The sequence below is a fragment of the Adiantum capillus-veneris genome, chromosome 14 (genome assembly GCF_014529385.1).
Source record: "Adiantum capillus-veneris isolate H3 chromosome 14, ASM1452938v2, whole genome shotgun sequence".
Classification (NCBI taxonomy): Eukaryota; Viridiplantae; Streptophyta; class Polypodiopsida; order Polypodiales; family Pteridaceae; genus Adiantum; species Adiantum capillus-veneris.
This window is the reverse complement of record NC_140944.1, coordinates 131,519,509-131,535,713: the sequence shown is the minus strand read 5'-3', so window position 1 is coordinate 131,535,713 and position 16,205 is coordinate 131,519,509. Positions and strand designations below refer to the sequence as shown.

General features: G+C 41.1%; 1 protein-coding gene across 1 annotated transcript; it reads right to left on the bottom strand.

Moving 5' to 3' along the window:
• Positions 1 to 14,015: 14,015 nt before the first annotated feature.
• Positions 14,016 to 15,089, bottom strand: LOC147443136 (uncharacterized). Its single transcript, XM_086529789.1, has 2 exons — positions 14,831 to 15,089; positions 14,016 to 14,702 (listed from the first exon to the last, which is right to left on the bottom strand). Exons 1-2 carry the CDS (start codon positions 15,063 to 15,065, stop codon positions 14,275 to 14,277), a joined length of 663 nt encoding a protein of 220 aa, XP_086385915.1. The 5' UTR covers positions 15,066 to 15,089; the 3' UTR covers positions 14,016 to 14,274.
• Between the last annotated feature and the right edge of the window lie 1,116 nt (positions 15,090 to 16,205).

The following is a 16,205-nucleotide window of genomic DNA, read 5'->3' as shown; positions in this document are numbered from 1 at the left end:
TACTAGTTACTATATCCTAAATTATTTGTTTTCAGAAGAAACTTAAAGGAGATAAATAGTAATCAACTTAGAAACTAATAGGATAATTTTCACAATTAAAATCCACTGTTAAATTCACCTGATAAAAATACTTTAATGAGATTATTAGTCTCACATCAACATGAACATTGAAGGATTATTTTTAACATGTTGTGCCAATCGTGAGACTTCAATCCATACAATTGAACACTTGCACCTTTATTTGCATTTGTGAAAACTCCCTTTGATGATCTCATGTATCATTTTGGTGTGCAAATAGAGACAATGGAACCCTTCAATCAGTCAAGCTCGTCTTTGGTTAGAATCTGTGTGGCTTTAGGAAGCACAATCGTTTCATTGGGACCGCACCGTGGAGTGGTTGATGCAAGGAGACATTTCAAGGCCCTCAAATCTTCCCTCTCCCCCAATGAGTCCCTTTAACTTGTAATGTGGTCCCAAAGTGTGTGAGTAACATTCTTGAATATATGCTTGGGATCTAGGAGGTGCTTAATTTTGTAATTTTGCTAATATGGCACCTTAAAAATATGGAGTACCTTGAGATACCTTTTGGTGGAGTAGATGGGGGTGGATCACTACTATAGTGCTCTTCACAAATGCTTTCCCAGTCTTCCATTGTGCACTTTAGAGGAGTCTTTGCATTTGTTGGAACCTTGTATTTTTATGACTTTGAGGTAGGGAACGATGGTTTTTGGATAGCTGATTTTCCAATGATGGTCTGCAAGTAGGATAGACATTGTGGCCCAATGTGGACAACCCTTCACTCATATCATTAGACAAAAGCTTTAGTCTTGAAAGTATGTAGAGTGAGAAGAATGATCCGAACATGTTGGAATTAGGGTTGTAGAGAAACGCACACAGCTTGGAGAAGACGAAGGAAGCTCAAGGCACACAATAAGGAGTGTGTTACGTAGTGTGCAATGGAAAGATAGATAGCCCTAGAGTGATGGGCATATATACAATGCTCGGGGGAAAAAACCTCCTAAAGAGGGAAAAAATGCCCTGGTGGTCCTAGTGTGTTCACACACATTAATATCACATTTATATGGTAACAAATCCCCCCTGGAGTGATGCGGTGAACAAGAGCTGGCACATGAGTAAAGGGAAGTGCCATGCCCTGAGGACATGATCAGTCCACAAAGGGGAGTAAGCCCAAAGCTTTGCGGAAAGCTTCAAGCTTCTCACGAGACAACGCCTTTGCAAAAAGATCTGCAAGGTTGTCCTGTGTTGGCACATAAGCCAAGTTGATCTTTCCTGGTGAGAGCCTCTCCCTGACATAGTGGTAATGCACCTCAATGTGCTTTGTGCAAGCATGAAAAACTGGGTTCCTCGCAACTGCCAATGCGCTCTGACTGTCAGTGTAGATAGTGTTGGAAGTGTCTTGTCCAACACCCAAATCAGCCATAAGGCTTCTGAGCCATACACACTCAACCGTAGCTGTGAAGACTGCCCTGTACTGAGCCTCACAACTCGAAGTGGCCACAATAGGTTGCTTCTTGCTCAACCATGATATACATGAACTACCAAGCATGAAACAAAAACCACTTGTGGACACTCGCGTGTCAAAACAACCAGCCCAATCTGAGTCCGAAAAAGCATGTAAGTCTGGCGGCAATGATGTCCCCCGGGGATAAAACAAGCCAAGATGTAAAGTGCCACTAAGGTAGCGGAAAATACTCTTGACAGCTTGCTAATGTTTAGACCCTGGGCTATGCATAAATCTGCTAACATGTGAGAATGCAAACGGAATATATGGCCTCGTGTTGCATACATAAATAAGGCATCCAACAACATTTTGATAAAGAGTGACATCAGCAGGATTGCCAGCATCATGTAGACTCAACTTCAAACCTGTTTCCATGGGAGTGGCAATAGGTTTGCAATCCTCAAGTCCAAAATAACATAGCAATGTCTCTATGTAACTTTTTTGACGCAAGGCAATACCACCATCACACTGCTTAAACTGTATACCCAAGTAATGATGCAACAGCCCCAAATATTTCATCTTGAAAGTAGCATTCAAATCAGCCTTAAATTCAGCAATATGTCTCCCATTTGGTCCAATGATCAGCAAATCATCGACATAAAGAACCACAATGAGAAGTACATCACCCTCACGCTTTACATACAATGTGCTTTTTGTTGGACTGTTAACGAAATCCTTGTTTGACCAAATGAGTGTCAGCTTTCTCATACCAAGCACGAGGAGATTGCTTCAACCCATACAAAGCCTTCTTACATCTGCACACTTTGTCCTCTTGTCCTTTTATGACAAAACCACGAGGCTGTGTTACATAAACTTCCTCAAATATATCACCATTCAAGAAAGTGTCTGATTGATGTACATCACAACCAAAATGAGCTGCTAATGCACATAGAAAATGCACAGTATTCATACGACAAGTGGGAGCAAAAGTCTCTTCATAATCTATGCCTTTTTGCTGTGCATAACCCTTTGCAACAAGTCGAGCCTTATGGCGATCGATCTCACCATCCGGCTTGTGTTTCAACTTGTAAACCCACTTCGTATCAATGGCCTTTTTGCCAGGAGGCAAATCACATAAAGTCCATGTGTCGTTTGCTATAAGTGCATCATATTCAGATTGCATGGCAGCCATCCATTTTTTTGAATTCTGTGCTTGATCAAAAGACAGAGGCTCCTCAACATCATGTAAGCTAGACACAACCAAAGCATAACAATCTGATGCATAAGATGCATGGCAAGAGCCTGAACGAGTATGACTAGACAAAGGTGCATCCAATTTACTGTCACGCAAAGTGTGCACCGGCCATTTTGGCATACCTCTAGCCTGATCATTTTCAGCCCTTTCCTCATCAAGTACATCATGTACATCTGCATCACTAATAGGCTGATCTGTAACATTTTCAGAAACCCCCATAGGCTGTTACTACATTTGCCTCATTGGAACTTACATTCATATTTCCACCACTGAAAAGAGGCAACAAAGTGTCATAAATGTCTTGTGAGCTTACATTACTGTCTCTAGTACATGACAACAAGGGCTGAACAGAATCTTCCACAAACACTACATCCCGTGAAACTAGAATACGTTTTGTTTGCGTATGAAACAACTTGTAACCTTTGCTTTCAGCACTATAACCAACAAAAATACATTTCACAACCTTATCATCCAATTTTCTGCGATGGGTTTGTGGCACCAAAGCATATGCCAAACAACCAAAAACACGCATGTGCTCAATAGAAGGTTTTCTATCATGCCATGCTTCATATGGAGTAATAGACTGCAAAGATTTGGTAGGACACCTGTTTTGTATATAAGTGGCACACATGATGGCCTCAAGCCAAAAAGAATGTGGCAAAGCTTGATTTTTGACCATACGTCATGCCATTTACGTAAGTGACTTGTTTTTCCTCTCAGCAACACCATTTTGCTGAGGTGTATAAGGCCCCGGGAGATTCACCATGGAAAACTTACCGCACCACGTAAGTGCAAGGGAGGGGTTTTTTTTTACAAGCTACATAAGCGTATAAGTTAGGGGCAGGCCCTGAATAATTTATCTCCCAAGATTAAAAATAAGGGAGGGGGGTATCATCTTTGGGGGGGGGGGGGGGGGGGGGGGGGGGGGGGGGGAACTGACCCGGGTTGATTACTTGTAAGGATTAGTCACCGGTGTGCACTAGAATTCAGATGAATAGGGGAATTTTTTTATCAGGTCACACATCAAATTTTGCATCAAGCCGGTCATAGATAAGGGTTGATTTGGAGCAGGTCAAGGGTTGATTTACACCAGATTTGGATGGGTCAGAATTGGACAAGTAGCCAGAGTGCAGGCTGATTGGGCACATAGTTTAAAAGTCAAACTAAAACACATTGAAGGTACATCTAGCTATCAATATAAGTGGTTTCTTAGTACCTTGCCAATCACTTTGCTACACACTCTTTGACTAGTTTTACTTAGTATATCATGTGAGACCTAAATTTTATATGTAAGATAGGGGTATGATAGTTTTCTTCATTGATTGTCGTATAAGCGTAGAAAGGGGGGTCATATTCCCTAATATGAGTCGTACATAGGAGTTTTATCAAAGTTTTTTGCTCGCAGGTGGCGTCCCATTTTGTATATAGAGTGAATCCCCCGGGTATAAGGCATTCTACATTGGTGTTTTATCCCACGGCTAGCCAGAAATGCATTGAATTCATGAGACATATACTCCCCCCCTCGATCGGAATGGAGGGTGCCCATAGTACATTTCGAGACATTTTCAGCCATAGCTAGAAATTTTTTGAAGCACATAAAAAATTTGGACTTCGCTTTAAGAGGAAATACCCATGCATGCCTGGAGTAATCATCAATGAAAGTCACGAAGTAAAGGTAATTGCCCAAGGAAGGAGTTTGCATGGGCCCACAAACATCACTATGCACAAGCTGCAACCTGCATGTGGCCCGAACTGAACCATCCTTTGGAAACTTAGAACGCTATATCTTACCCAAAATACAGCCTTGACAAACATGTTTGACAGGTGCTTCAAGAGGCGGCAAAGAAGCAACCATATCAGATTTCTGCAAACGTAGCAAACTGGCAAAATTCAGATGACCAAAACGTGCATGCCAAAGTTTTGCATCTGAAATAGCCCTTGAATCTGCAACAACATTTGCAAAATTTTGTCCACACATTTGTTATACAAAGTGAGCTTATACAGCCCACGACACAAAAGTCCAAATGCAACAATTTCATCATCACCAAAACTGAGATCATGAACTGTACATCTGTCATCCACAAATTTGACTACAAGTCCAAGTCTAGCAAGTGCGGATATAGACAAGATATTCTTCTTGATCCCACGTACATAAAGTGCATCAACAAGTGTGAAGGAACTGCCATTTGCAGCAGTAAGCACAATCTTTCCAACTCCCTGAACCGGATAAGAGGCATTGTTGGCACAAGTGATTGAATTCCCATGAGGGACAGACTCGAGAGAGGTGAACAATTCACGATGTGAGGTACTGTGCTTTGTAGCACCACTATCAAAATACCACACATGTGAATCTATAGCAACTGAGAAGCATGCATCATGGACAGTAGGATTGTAAGTGCACTCTGCGCTAAAAGCCCATTCTGCATAAACATCAGCAACATAGTCTCCTTTCACAGAAGACTCAACAATGGTTGCCTTTGTAGTGGAACCAGCATTTGCAGTGGAACCACCCTCTTTCTTCTTAGCCTCTTTGGCCTTTAGCTTAGGACACGACTTAATCAAGTGATCATTAGCTTTACAATAACGACGACGCATCTTCTTTTTGCCCTTATCACCAGAATTTCCAGACGAATTGCTGCCAGCAGAAGCATTAGGAACAGAAGTTTTGCCACTCGCAGCAGAACCATAAGAAGTGATTGCATTGTTGTTACCACCCTTTCTTTGAGAAGCAATAAAAGCCTGTTCAACTGCACGCTGTCTAGTCCTATTTTTTCTGGAAAGTGACTCTTGTAACAGCAATGTGCATTATGCATCAAACTTGACAACTTCTGGATTTCCTTGTGTCATAAGTCTCCAAGTACTAGCAAAAGTCTGGTAAGAATCTGGTAAGGCATCAAGAACAATCTGCACAAGGAAACTATCTGAAATGACTTCACCTGCAGAAATAAGTTGCTCATTGATATCCTTGACACCAGCAAGAAAAGTGTCCATATCATCTTCCTCATGCATAATCTTCGACTCCAACTCTTTACGCAACAAAGCAATTTTAGCCTCATTGTGACTGGCATAAAGACCAGCCAAAATATCCCAGGTGCGCTTTAGAGACAACGCAATCAATGCATGAGATTTCGCATCCTTTACATCCCAACAAGATTATTCTGCCGTAGGTAAAACAACTCTAATAGCAGCAATCCTTGCAGCAAGAACTGCAACATCCTTAACATCGCCTACATCCTCAGAACCAGGACGTACATCAATGCCCTGCACAATATTCCAGAGCCCTTTGACACAAGAACGTGTTGCATCATATAAGCCCACATAGGGTAATTGTCCCCATCCAACCTGTCCTCAGCAGCAAACATCTTGAAGACATCTGTGTTTTTGTCAGCCATGGTAAATGCTGCACCTGATGTGAAAACTGCCCAAAAATAGGAGAAACGGAGCGGGAACAACATGTGCTATATAGCACAAACCGTAGAAGACTGTAAGGCATCAGTTATGTAGGAATTGGCACTGATAAAAATTTTGCACAAAATGACGAAATTGCCTGTGCAAACCTGCTTGTAGTGGAAACGGAGGCCGAAATGAGCCCGAATCAGAAATCTACGAATGCTCGCCAAACCTCACTGTAATTGGAGAAAGCGAGCAGGTGTGTGCTGGAGCAGCTGGCAACTAAGCCTGGGAGAACGTAACTTGCTCTGATAGCAATTGTTGGAATTAGGGTTGCAGAGAAACGCACACAGCTTGGAGAAGACGAAGGAAGCTCAAGGCACACAATATAGAGTGTGTTACTTAGTGTGCAATGGAAAGATAGATATCCCTAGAGTGATATATACAATGCTTAGGGGAAAAAACCTCCTAAAGAGGGGAAAAATGCCCCGGCGGTCCTAGTGTGTTCACACACATCACTACCACATGTATATGGTAACAGAACATACCAGAAATATCTCCAAGGTTAGGATAGTCATGCATAGTCCACACAAGTATACGCCTCAGTGCTCACGATGGCCTCTCTCGTCCACTCCTTAGGAAGTGAACTATCAACAATGGAGATGCCCTTCCATAACTCATTTAGCTCCTCAATGAGGGGCTTTAAGTAGAAATCAATATTTACCACTTTGTACTTTCCTAGAAGAAGTAAAGAAAGAAGTAAATTTCCCTTCTTGGTTGTCTCCTATGGTTGTATATTGTAGTTGATGATCACCACTAGCCAAGTTCTCCATGATGTAGACTTGGTGCGAAAGGGACTTACACTACCGCTTGCTCACCCAAGCCTCAAGTGTCAATGCTCTAACATAAACTCTCACCACTGAGTCTCAGTGTGCTTCCATGCAAGTGAATCCACATGGACATTCATCATTCCATCATTTGAGTAGTGGATGACGTGCCATGTGAGAAGCTCCATTATAGACCTGCTTTTAAATTTTTTACTTTAGCGAGTCGGGGGGCCAGGCACAAGTGCCCGGCCTACTCTCGCAAGGTGAAGATTTTGTCATTGATTTCAATCTCACTTAGATACCTTAGACACCGCCTTGGGGATGGAACGCCCGTTCAATATTTTAGACATGTGTTGGATCCCAGAAATAAGTAAAAATGCCAAAAAACCTTACGAGGTAAGCGAACCTAGTCATGTGATTCTCATGGTGTAGCTCGCCACAAATTGGACAAGTGGTGGCATGTGCATGTTTTTTGCAATAAAGTATGCAATTTTTGATGCATGCATTGATGCACTCATACTCCATGCCAAGTGTTCAAACAGTAACAATCCGAAGGTATGTGGTGATCTCTAGGGAGCACTTGCCCATGAATCTACGATCAAACAGATAATCAATACAAATCCATAGAGCAACCAAGAATAATTGAAATAGAAAAAAAGTGGAAAATATAGCACTTACTTGAGAAGTGCATCTACACTAGCATTGCTCCAACCAGATTTTTCTTGCAAGCTAAGGACTTCCAATGATTCTTGACCATCTCATCATCTATCCTTTCCTAGGTGGATAGAGGGCTTTTCCATATGAGCCACAAGTTGGCCTTACCCCAACAATCACCCCCTTAAGTTAGGCTTGTGGCTTTACAAAGAATTTGGTTCATGCTTTCATGTCAATATGGTGTACTCCTAATCCAACATGATTCATCTACCTGATACATCATGGTGGTTCAATTTGATTCATCACCAGGTTCTCAATTGGATTCATCACTATGGTTCACAAGTGAGTCTTAGTAGGTTAATTACTAGTAGTCCTAGGTAGTAGTACAAAATCATTCATTCATTCAAGTGTGAAGAGGTCATCATTTGTGTCCTCTTCAAAAGATTCTTCATGTCTTTTTTGGTTGTCATTTTTTGTTGTTGTTGTTGTCATTCTTCATGTCGTTTTCTTCATCTTCATTTGTACATTGATCAATTGCTTGATCTTGATTGGTGTCATTGGTCTGTTTGGTAGAGTGTGCAACCTTCATGGCTAATGGTGCAAAGCATGCATACATTTCACTTATAATTCTTATGATTCTTGTCATGTGAGTGCTCATGAGAAAGGTCTTACCTTCACATTGCAAGGCAATGTCTAATTCTTGTGTCATAACATAAATGCTTGCATACATATCAAAGCAAGCTTTTTGTGTAATCTTGCAACAAGATTCAGTGTGCCTAAGCTTCCATTCTTGATGTCCAAGCTAGTGTGCTTTTACCAATCTCTAGATTAGATAAATCATAGATATCAGATATGTGCAAGGCTCAATGCTTTGTATTCTTCATCGCATTCTGACTACTACTATGGGAATGCCTTCTTGAGAAGAACTGCTTGTGGCTTTGTAGTTTCTGGGAAGGGGCTCTAAGTAATAAACTGGAGACTAGAGGCCCTTTGGGTAGAAAATTTGTGGGAAGAGGTAGACCCAAAAAATAATCTCAAGATTGTCTACTACAGTGGTGATGTCCACCATGGGGCATTTGGTAACCTTCAGACGGTGACTACGTGCTAAATTCGTTGATTGCGAGCTAGAGAGAGCCGTTGAGCAAGATTTTGTACCTAGAGTAGAAATTCGGGCTAGTCGATCGATCGCACTCATCTCAACGGACCTAAAGCGATTATGCATTTCACCTTGGCCCCTCTCTAGATTTTGCTAGTCGGCATGCAAGTGTGTGTGGGCACCCTTCTTTTTTAAAAAAGTGTAGCCCCTTAAAGGGTGGTCAAACCCTATAAATAGGAGGCCTTCACACGATTTCAACACAATGGAAAAGGTACTCCAAGGAGTTAAGCATTGAATGCTCCCCCCCAACACACACATAAGGTTGAGCTATTGCAAGTATTAAAAACATTCTAGAGAGTGAAGAAGCATTGATCTTGCAAATTAATCGACCAATTAATTGCACATAAGAGGCCCAATTAAAGGAAGTAGATAGTCGGAGGATAGCGCTTGATAATGGCTTTGCACACACCCCCCTAATGCAAAGGGATTATGAAATCAAATTAATCAACAGAAATGGAAAATATGTAAAATACCACACTAAGTGAAAAGGCTAATCGAAGAATATGCAAGAAATCAAAAAACCAAATGAAAATTACTCCTCCTCTAATCACCAAAGGGTAGTGAGTGGAGCATGCTCATGTCCAAGTGGTGACTAGGGAGTGGGATTATTACGAAAGCTAATGCAAATAGGGAGTAATGGATAGATAGGCCTAGGTATGGAGTTATCAGCTCTGATACCACTTATTGGGAAGCATGTGCTTAACACCAAGTGCCATTAGTGAGCTAGGCTATGGAGGATGAAGCCTTAAGCTCTCCATGATGCTAGGACTAGGGTTAGAGCAATGATATTAGGGTTAGGGTTAGAGCTTATAGAGCATAAGGATAGAGTATAGACACATCATAGACTCAGATGTGCAATTGATTCATTAGAGAATATCCTCTTAAGTAGGCTTAGTGATTCACAATCATTGGCTAGAGAAGTTGCATCCTCTCGCTAGTGAACCATCTCTAGCCAATGATTCACAATCATTGGCTAGAGAAGTTGCATCCTCTCGCTAGTGAACCATCTCATCATCTATCCTTTCCTAGGTGGCTATATGGCTTTCCTATATAAGCCACAAGTTGAGCTTATCCAACAAGACTAAAGGTAAATTTTGACAACTGAAAGAAAAGACTAAAGAAATAATTTTAAAAAATTGAATAAGTATGAAAAGCAATTAAAAAGAAGAAAAATCGAAAAGCTTAAAAATAAAACTAAAGTGAGCATGTAGTAGAGAGGTGATTGAATAGTGTATAGCCCTGCAACCTCAATTCGTTTTTGAATGTTTACAAAATTTAAAACGCGATAATCACTACATTAAGTTCAAGATAAAACAATTAAGTGGAAAAACTAGACAATGAGTTTAAATATCATGCATAAAACATAAAGAAAAGAAAATTAAAAAATTGAAAAAGAGGTTGGACATTAAAAAAGAAAAAAGAAAAAGAGAGTTTAAAGAAATATAAGATCAAGAAAAAGTGTTAAATTTTTGTTAATTACAAAGTGGAAAAGAGAGAGGCAAAGAGAGATTAGAGGGAGGATTAGGTAGAGGAAAAGTATTAAAATAGTGTAAGTTAGATTAGAGAGAGGAAAAGAAAGAAGAAGAGTATAGAGAGAGATTCCAAAGAGAGATTGTAGAGAGAATGTGTAGAGATAGAGTACATAAAGGTTGGAGAGAGAGAGAGAGAGTAGAGAGAGATGGTTAGAGAGAGTACATAGATATTGTAGAGAGAGAGAGAGAGAGTAGAGAGAGTAGAGAGAGTACATAGATATTGTAGAGAGAGATGGTTAGAGAGGGTAGAGATAGAGATTAGGTAGAGATCAAGGGATAGAGAGAGTAGCGAGAGGGTAGAGATAAAGTTTGTAGAGAGAGAGTGGTTAGAGAGTAGAGAGAGGATAGAGATAGAGATTAGGTAAAGAGTAGAGAATAAGGGATAGAGAGAGTAGAGAGACGAAGAGTGTAAGGATTAGATAGATGGGAAGGATAGGTAGAGAGAGTGTGTAGAGATTATGTAGATAAGTAGAGAAGATGAGAGAGAGAGAGAGTAGGTAGAGATAGAAAAGTAGGATAGAGGGAGAAAAAGAGAAATTAGAGAGAGGAAAAGAGGGATAGAGAGAGTGTAGAAAGAGAAAAAGAGAGGGTGTAGATAGAGGTGTATAATATTATGCTTTGCATATATACTTATGTGTAGGTCTACACACATGTGTGTATATATGCACATATGTAGGTATTAAAAAAGGGAGCATAACACCAAATGGTTGAACGCTTCCTCTCAAATATAGTCTCTTTTTAATCATGGCATTGTGGTAGAGATCCACTCATGTACGGATTACCACAACATACCCTTGGTTTTACCACGATTAAGATTGTGTATCTAAAGAGGTGCCACTAGACAATTGGAGCTACTAACCCCTACTTAGGTCTAATAATACGGTCGATGCCTATGTCTCTCTCAACATCCTCTCCATCTACCTCCCTCTCTATCTACCTTAGGTAGAGAGATAGATGTGTGTAGATTAGGTAGAGAGTATGTGTGGAGGTCTATCTACCTCTATCTCTACACCTTCTCTGTCTACCTCTATTGATCGAGTCTCTCTATGACCTCTTTAGCCTCAGATTAGGTATAGAGGATAGGGATTACCTCTCCCTCTATGCTCCCTCTATCTACCTTGATCTACCTCCTTCTCTATGTCCTCTTTAGAGAGGGCATAGAGAGATAGAGGATACGGATTACCTCTCTATCGCTATGCCCCTTCTATCTACCTTGATCTACCTCCTTAGGTAGAGAGATAGAGGTGTGCAGATTAAGTAGAGATTAGATGTGGAGAGAGAGAGTTAGCTGATCTACCTCTTCATTTATGCCCTCTCTATCTACCTCCATTCACCCTTTCTCTCTATGCACTCTCTATTTACCTCTCTCTACATCCTCTCTAACCTTAGATTAGGGGTAGATTAGGTGTAGAGGAAAGAGCCCTACCTCTCTATCTAACTTACGGAGATAAATAGAGGTGTGTAGATTAGGTGTGGATAGATAGAGAGAGAGAGGAACCTCTCTTTGTACATCCTCTCTATATAGAGGGTAGAGATTGGGTGTAGGGTAGAGTTTATGTTAGATAGATAAGGTAGAGAGATTAGAGATGTATAAGGAGACCAGAGAGAGATTAGGTCAAATTGTATCCCTTCTTAACTCTAGATGTTGAAAGATCTGAATCATCAGATAGAAAAAGCAACAGATGACATGTAATTATAACAATAGAGGTTTTGGAAAGGGCTATGATGATGCAACGGATATGTTGTAGCAAATGAACGAAGTGGTCTCAAAACCAGTAAGGCGTCTCTCTCTCTCTATGAATCTTTCTCTCTCTACTTGCTATTGCAAGAAACAACATCTACCAGCTTGGCCCTTGATCTTTGATGACAAGGGAAATCTTGACCACTAAAACTAAATGTTGTGCCTTGGAATTTGCTGATTGCAGGATATGCCCAACATGGTTGTGGGAAGAGATCTTTGGGTTGTATTAATTACATGTGAAGGGAAGGCCTTTCACGATATTTCAATCACTTATGCTTGCACCTTGAAGGCCTATAGCCATACACAAGGTCTTCACATGGGGTGAGAAAATTCTCCGCATGAGATTTCTAGTTAGGGGCTATTGGAGAAACATGTTAATATGTTTGACAATGCTTTGGTTAATATGTATGCCAATTGTGGTGTCCTTACAAACGTACACAAATTTCTTGAGAAGATTCCCAATCTATTCTCTCATAGATACAATGATTGTAGCATACACCCAACATGGTTGTGACAAGGAAGCTATGTGCTGTAGATTGCTAGTTATGCCCCACATGGCTATGGTATTGGATTGTTCTAACTAGATACAATGGACATTCTTTCTCCAAATATAGCCTTTTAGGCTTGCACCTTGAAGGCCTCTGGCCTTAGCAGATATTGAGACACATATATTATGAAGAGGATGGGACCTAGGAGTGCCTCTTTATTTTCCATGAGATTATGGAGGTGATACATTTTGAGGAATAGGTGCACACCATGTGTGCAAGAATGGTGGGTGTCTAAGAGAGTTGTAAGAGTGGACAAAGCATGAACTTCCCCCCCAAGAACGAGGTGTATAATTTTATGATTTTTGATCTATTATAACTCCTACGTATGATGATCTCCGAATTGAGCGGAGATTAAAGATCTGTGATCCACGTGCCTATTTTTTGTGGATATGCTACATGATATGGTTTTACTCGCTAGATTTAAATTTCATTTTGGGAGAAAAATTTGAATTCAAATAAACTAGCCATTTTTCTTGGTTGAATTCACAATCTATTCTTTGATTGCTTTCTTAATTCTAAAGGTTTGACTTCCTTAAATTGTCAAACAAAGAGTCCCTCCTAAACCCCATTCTCTTCCTAATGAATTCACGGGATGAGCTCATCATGGGATGCTAAAGAAACATCTTGTGCTTGGTAATTCTTTGGTTGATAAATATGTATGCCAAATGTGTTGTGATCTCTTGAAACATAAAAGTTTGCAAGATATGCCCAACATGGTCGTGGCAAGGAATTAGTCCTCGGCTATTTTAAGTAGACGAGATGGCCCATGACTTTTCTCCAAACGCAATCACCTATTCTTGCACCTTGAAGTCCCATGTCCTTAAGCAAGACCTTCATGTAGGAGACAAAATTTATGCTAACATTCCTAGTCATGGGTTGTTAGAGAGACATGTTGTGATTGGCAAATTGCAATGCTTTGGTCGACATGTATGCTAGCTATGGATATTGCCTTAACAAAGCACATAAAGTTTTCTCTTTGAAATGTAGTCTATTAGAATGTGTTGATTGTAGCATACACTCTCAACATGGCAATGACAAGGAAGCTCTTGACTTTTGATTGTAGGATATGCCTAGCATGGATGTGGTTTGCATTTCTTTTATCGAAGTCTATAATCATGGAGTCCTAGAGATATCAATGCCTATTAATTGTCATGTCAATTTTTCTAGCCATACTAGAGGGTTAAGTATGGTGTGTAATTGCAATAGCTACAATAAAAATAATGAGGTTTTGATTTCATCATTGTCTCACAAAATCTTCTTTGTTTATTTTGATTTAAATTGCTTTCTCTTTAGAAAAACTTATCAAGAGACTCATAGTGTTCTATCTACACATTAACTCATATCACTACTATTTACACCAATCATACCTTAACTCCAGACAAGACGAATCAAAGAAAAATAAATTTAATAAAAAACAATTACCATGAAATGTATTGCTAATATACTATTATGTCTTGAGAACCAACCAAGAAAAACTATTTGAATAACAACCCTTTGATGGGGTGCATTTCAAAAAGAGGCCCAAGAAAAAAGGTTTTCATTCCCAGTGTAAGCTACTTTCCAAAAACAGTTCAAAACTATTTCATACATTCCAGACTTTTGTAAATATTGGCATAGTTTATGAAACCCACACTGACCACCTCTTTTAGGGCATGTGAGTTTCATAACTGATCACTGTGTGGCGGCCCTCCAAGAAGTCTAGGAGAGGTTCAATGGCTAGGAGCGGGAGCGGGAACATGCGGGGGTGGCGGAGGGCGTTTAATAAAGGGCTCAGCACGGATGCCAACCACAGGAGGAGGAGGGGGACGGCAGGAGCTCGACGGTGGAGCAAAAGCCAGTGGCACGGTCACCGTCAGCCGTGTCTCTAAAGTACGCCTCGACGACTGCGTAGCTCGCAGCGACGGCACTCCAGATCTGGCAAGAGTGGTGGCCGGAACGCTGCACTTGCGGGAGGGTGACGACACCAAAAGCACGCTGCACTGCTTCAGGGGGTCGAAGAGGTCGAATCGAAAATGCGGCATCCGAAGCCGGAAGAAGCCGCGGGCGTTGGTGGCAGCTCTTGCCAGCACCACTATGGGCCTTGTGCGGAAATGCGGATGCGACTTGCTCGTCCTGCAGTCCAGCCTGACCTTGGCCCCTGCGCGCAGGCGATCGGGGTGAGAGAGAGAGAGAGAGAGAGAAGAAGAAGAAGAAGAAGAGAATTTTAACGTCGTAGGAGAGAGAGAGAGAGAGAGAGAGAGAGAGAGAGAGAGAGAGAGATCTCACCCTGCAGGGGCTTGGCGTTGTTTCCGGACCTGATCGATCCGGCCTGCGTGCAGGAATGGCAGAAGACACGGCCTTCCACAGAAAGTGCCCGAGTCACCGTACTCAAGGCATTACCTTGTTTGTCCACCTCAGAGAAACTACCCAGAACAGCATTCATGCATGTGCTGCTGCATATCATGGCTATCGCCAACACCACCACCAGCTGCATCCTGCTGCATATATTAGGGCTCACCATTGTCAACGAGAGTGCCCACTCTTCTGTTATATATCAAATCTTAGCGTCATTTTAAATAGCCATGCGGGATAGCACCCATTGCACGACTCCACGACGGCGTATGGGGACAAGTCGCTGGTCAGACCAGCTGATATGATCTAGGCACTTATTAGCACGTCTCTGACAAGTCCACTTCCTTCGACTTCTTCCTCCGTCGCACTCGCAGTATCAAAATTAGCAAGCTATGTGCCCTTGCACCCCCTAAGGTCAGGCTCAACTCATTCATCCCTAGAAATGCCATGCCAAAATTTAGCAACTCTTCCTACGTTTTGTACATTTGCTAGCATGAAAATTTTCTTGTCCGTGGCATGGCCACCAGAAGATGAATGCTCTCTCAAGATTTCTTGATCCTCCAATCAAATCATGCTTTGCCATATATGTGTAGATAAAAAGAGACAAGGAAAAAAACTTTTAGTAAAGCAAAGAGGCATCCAATAACAATGCATATGAAAGCAGATAAAGACATTCAAGCTTGACGTCATGTTGTAGCAAATTAACTTAAGCACAACAAAAGAAATTGCTAGGCACCATAGTTGCACATGACGGACACTATTTATGTTTAGCTCCCAATAACGATTTGATACCCAAAATGTTAGCAAGTTACATCTATTCATATCCAAAATGGTGTCGATGATGCAAAGCGTCAACAACTTTGCAATGAAGTTGTTTACTTCTTTACTCCTGCTTTAATTGGCATACAAAGTCCATTGATGTTGTGACACACCTTTTCCAAAATGGTTCGCCACAACAATGCATATAAATGTGGAGTGTATATCAACCTCTATCTCTATGTCTCTACAATTTTCAAACTACTAAACTTGCACAAGAGAAACTTCTTTGCTACTAGGAATCGATTGAAAGAAGCAATCATTGAATATTTTCTTAATATTTTGTTATGTGTCCATCGTTCGGTGAATCATGTTAATACTCTCTCTCTTCCACACACACACACACACACACACACACACGAGGAGAGGAAGGAGAGGTATGCTCTTTCCCTCTCCTCTCTCTCATGTTCCCTTCCCCTCTTTCTCTCTCTCTCTCCCTCTCTCTCTCACACACACACATTGTGTCTTTGCGAGAGAGAGAGAGAGAGAGAGA

Excerpts from the sequence above, each read along its gene's own strand:
- LOC147443136 (XM_086529789.1), bottom strand. The coding sequence starts at position 15,065 with ATGGTGAGCCCTAATATATGCAGCAGGATGCAGCTGGTGGTGGTGTTG. Across the intron at positions 14,703-14,830 it reads CAACGCCAAGCCCCTGCAGG|GGGCCAAGGTCAGGCTGGAC; the intron begins GTGAGATCTCTC and ends GCCTGCGCGCAG.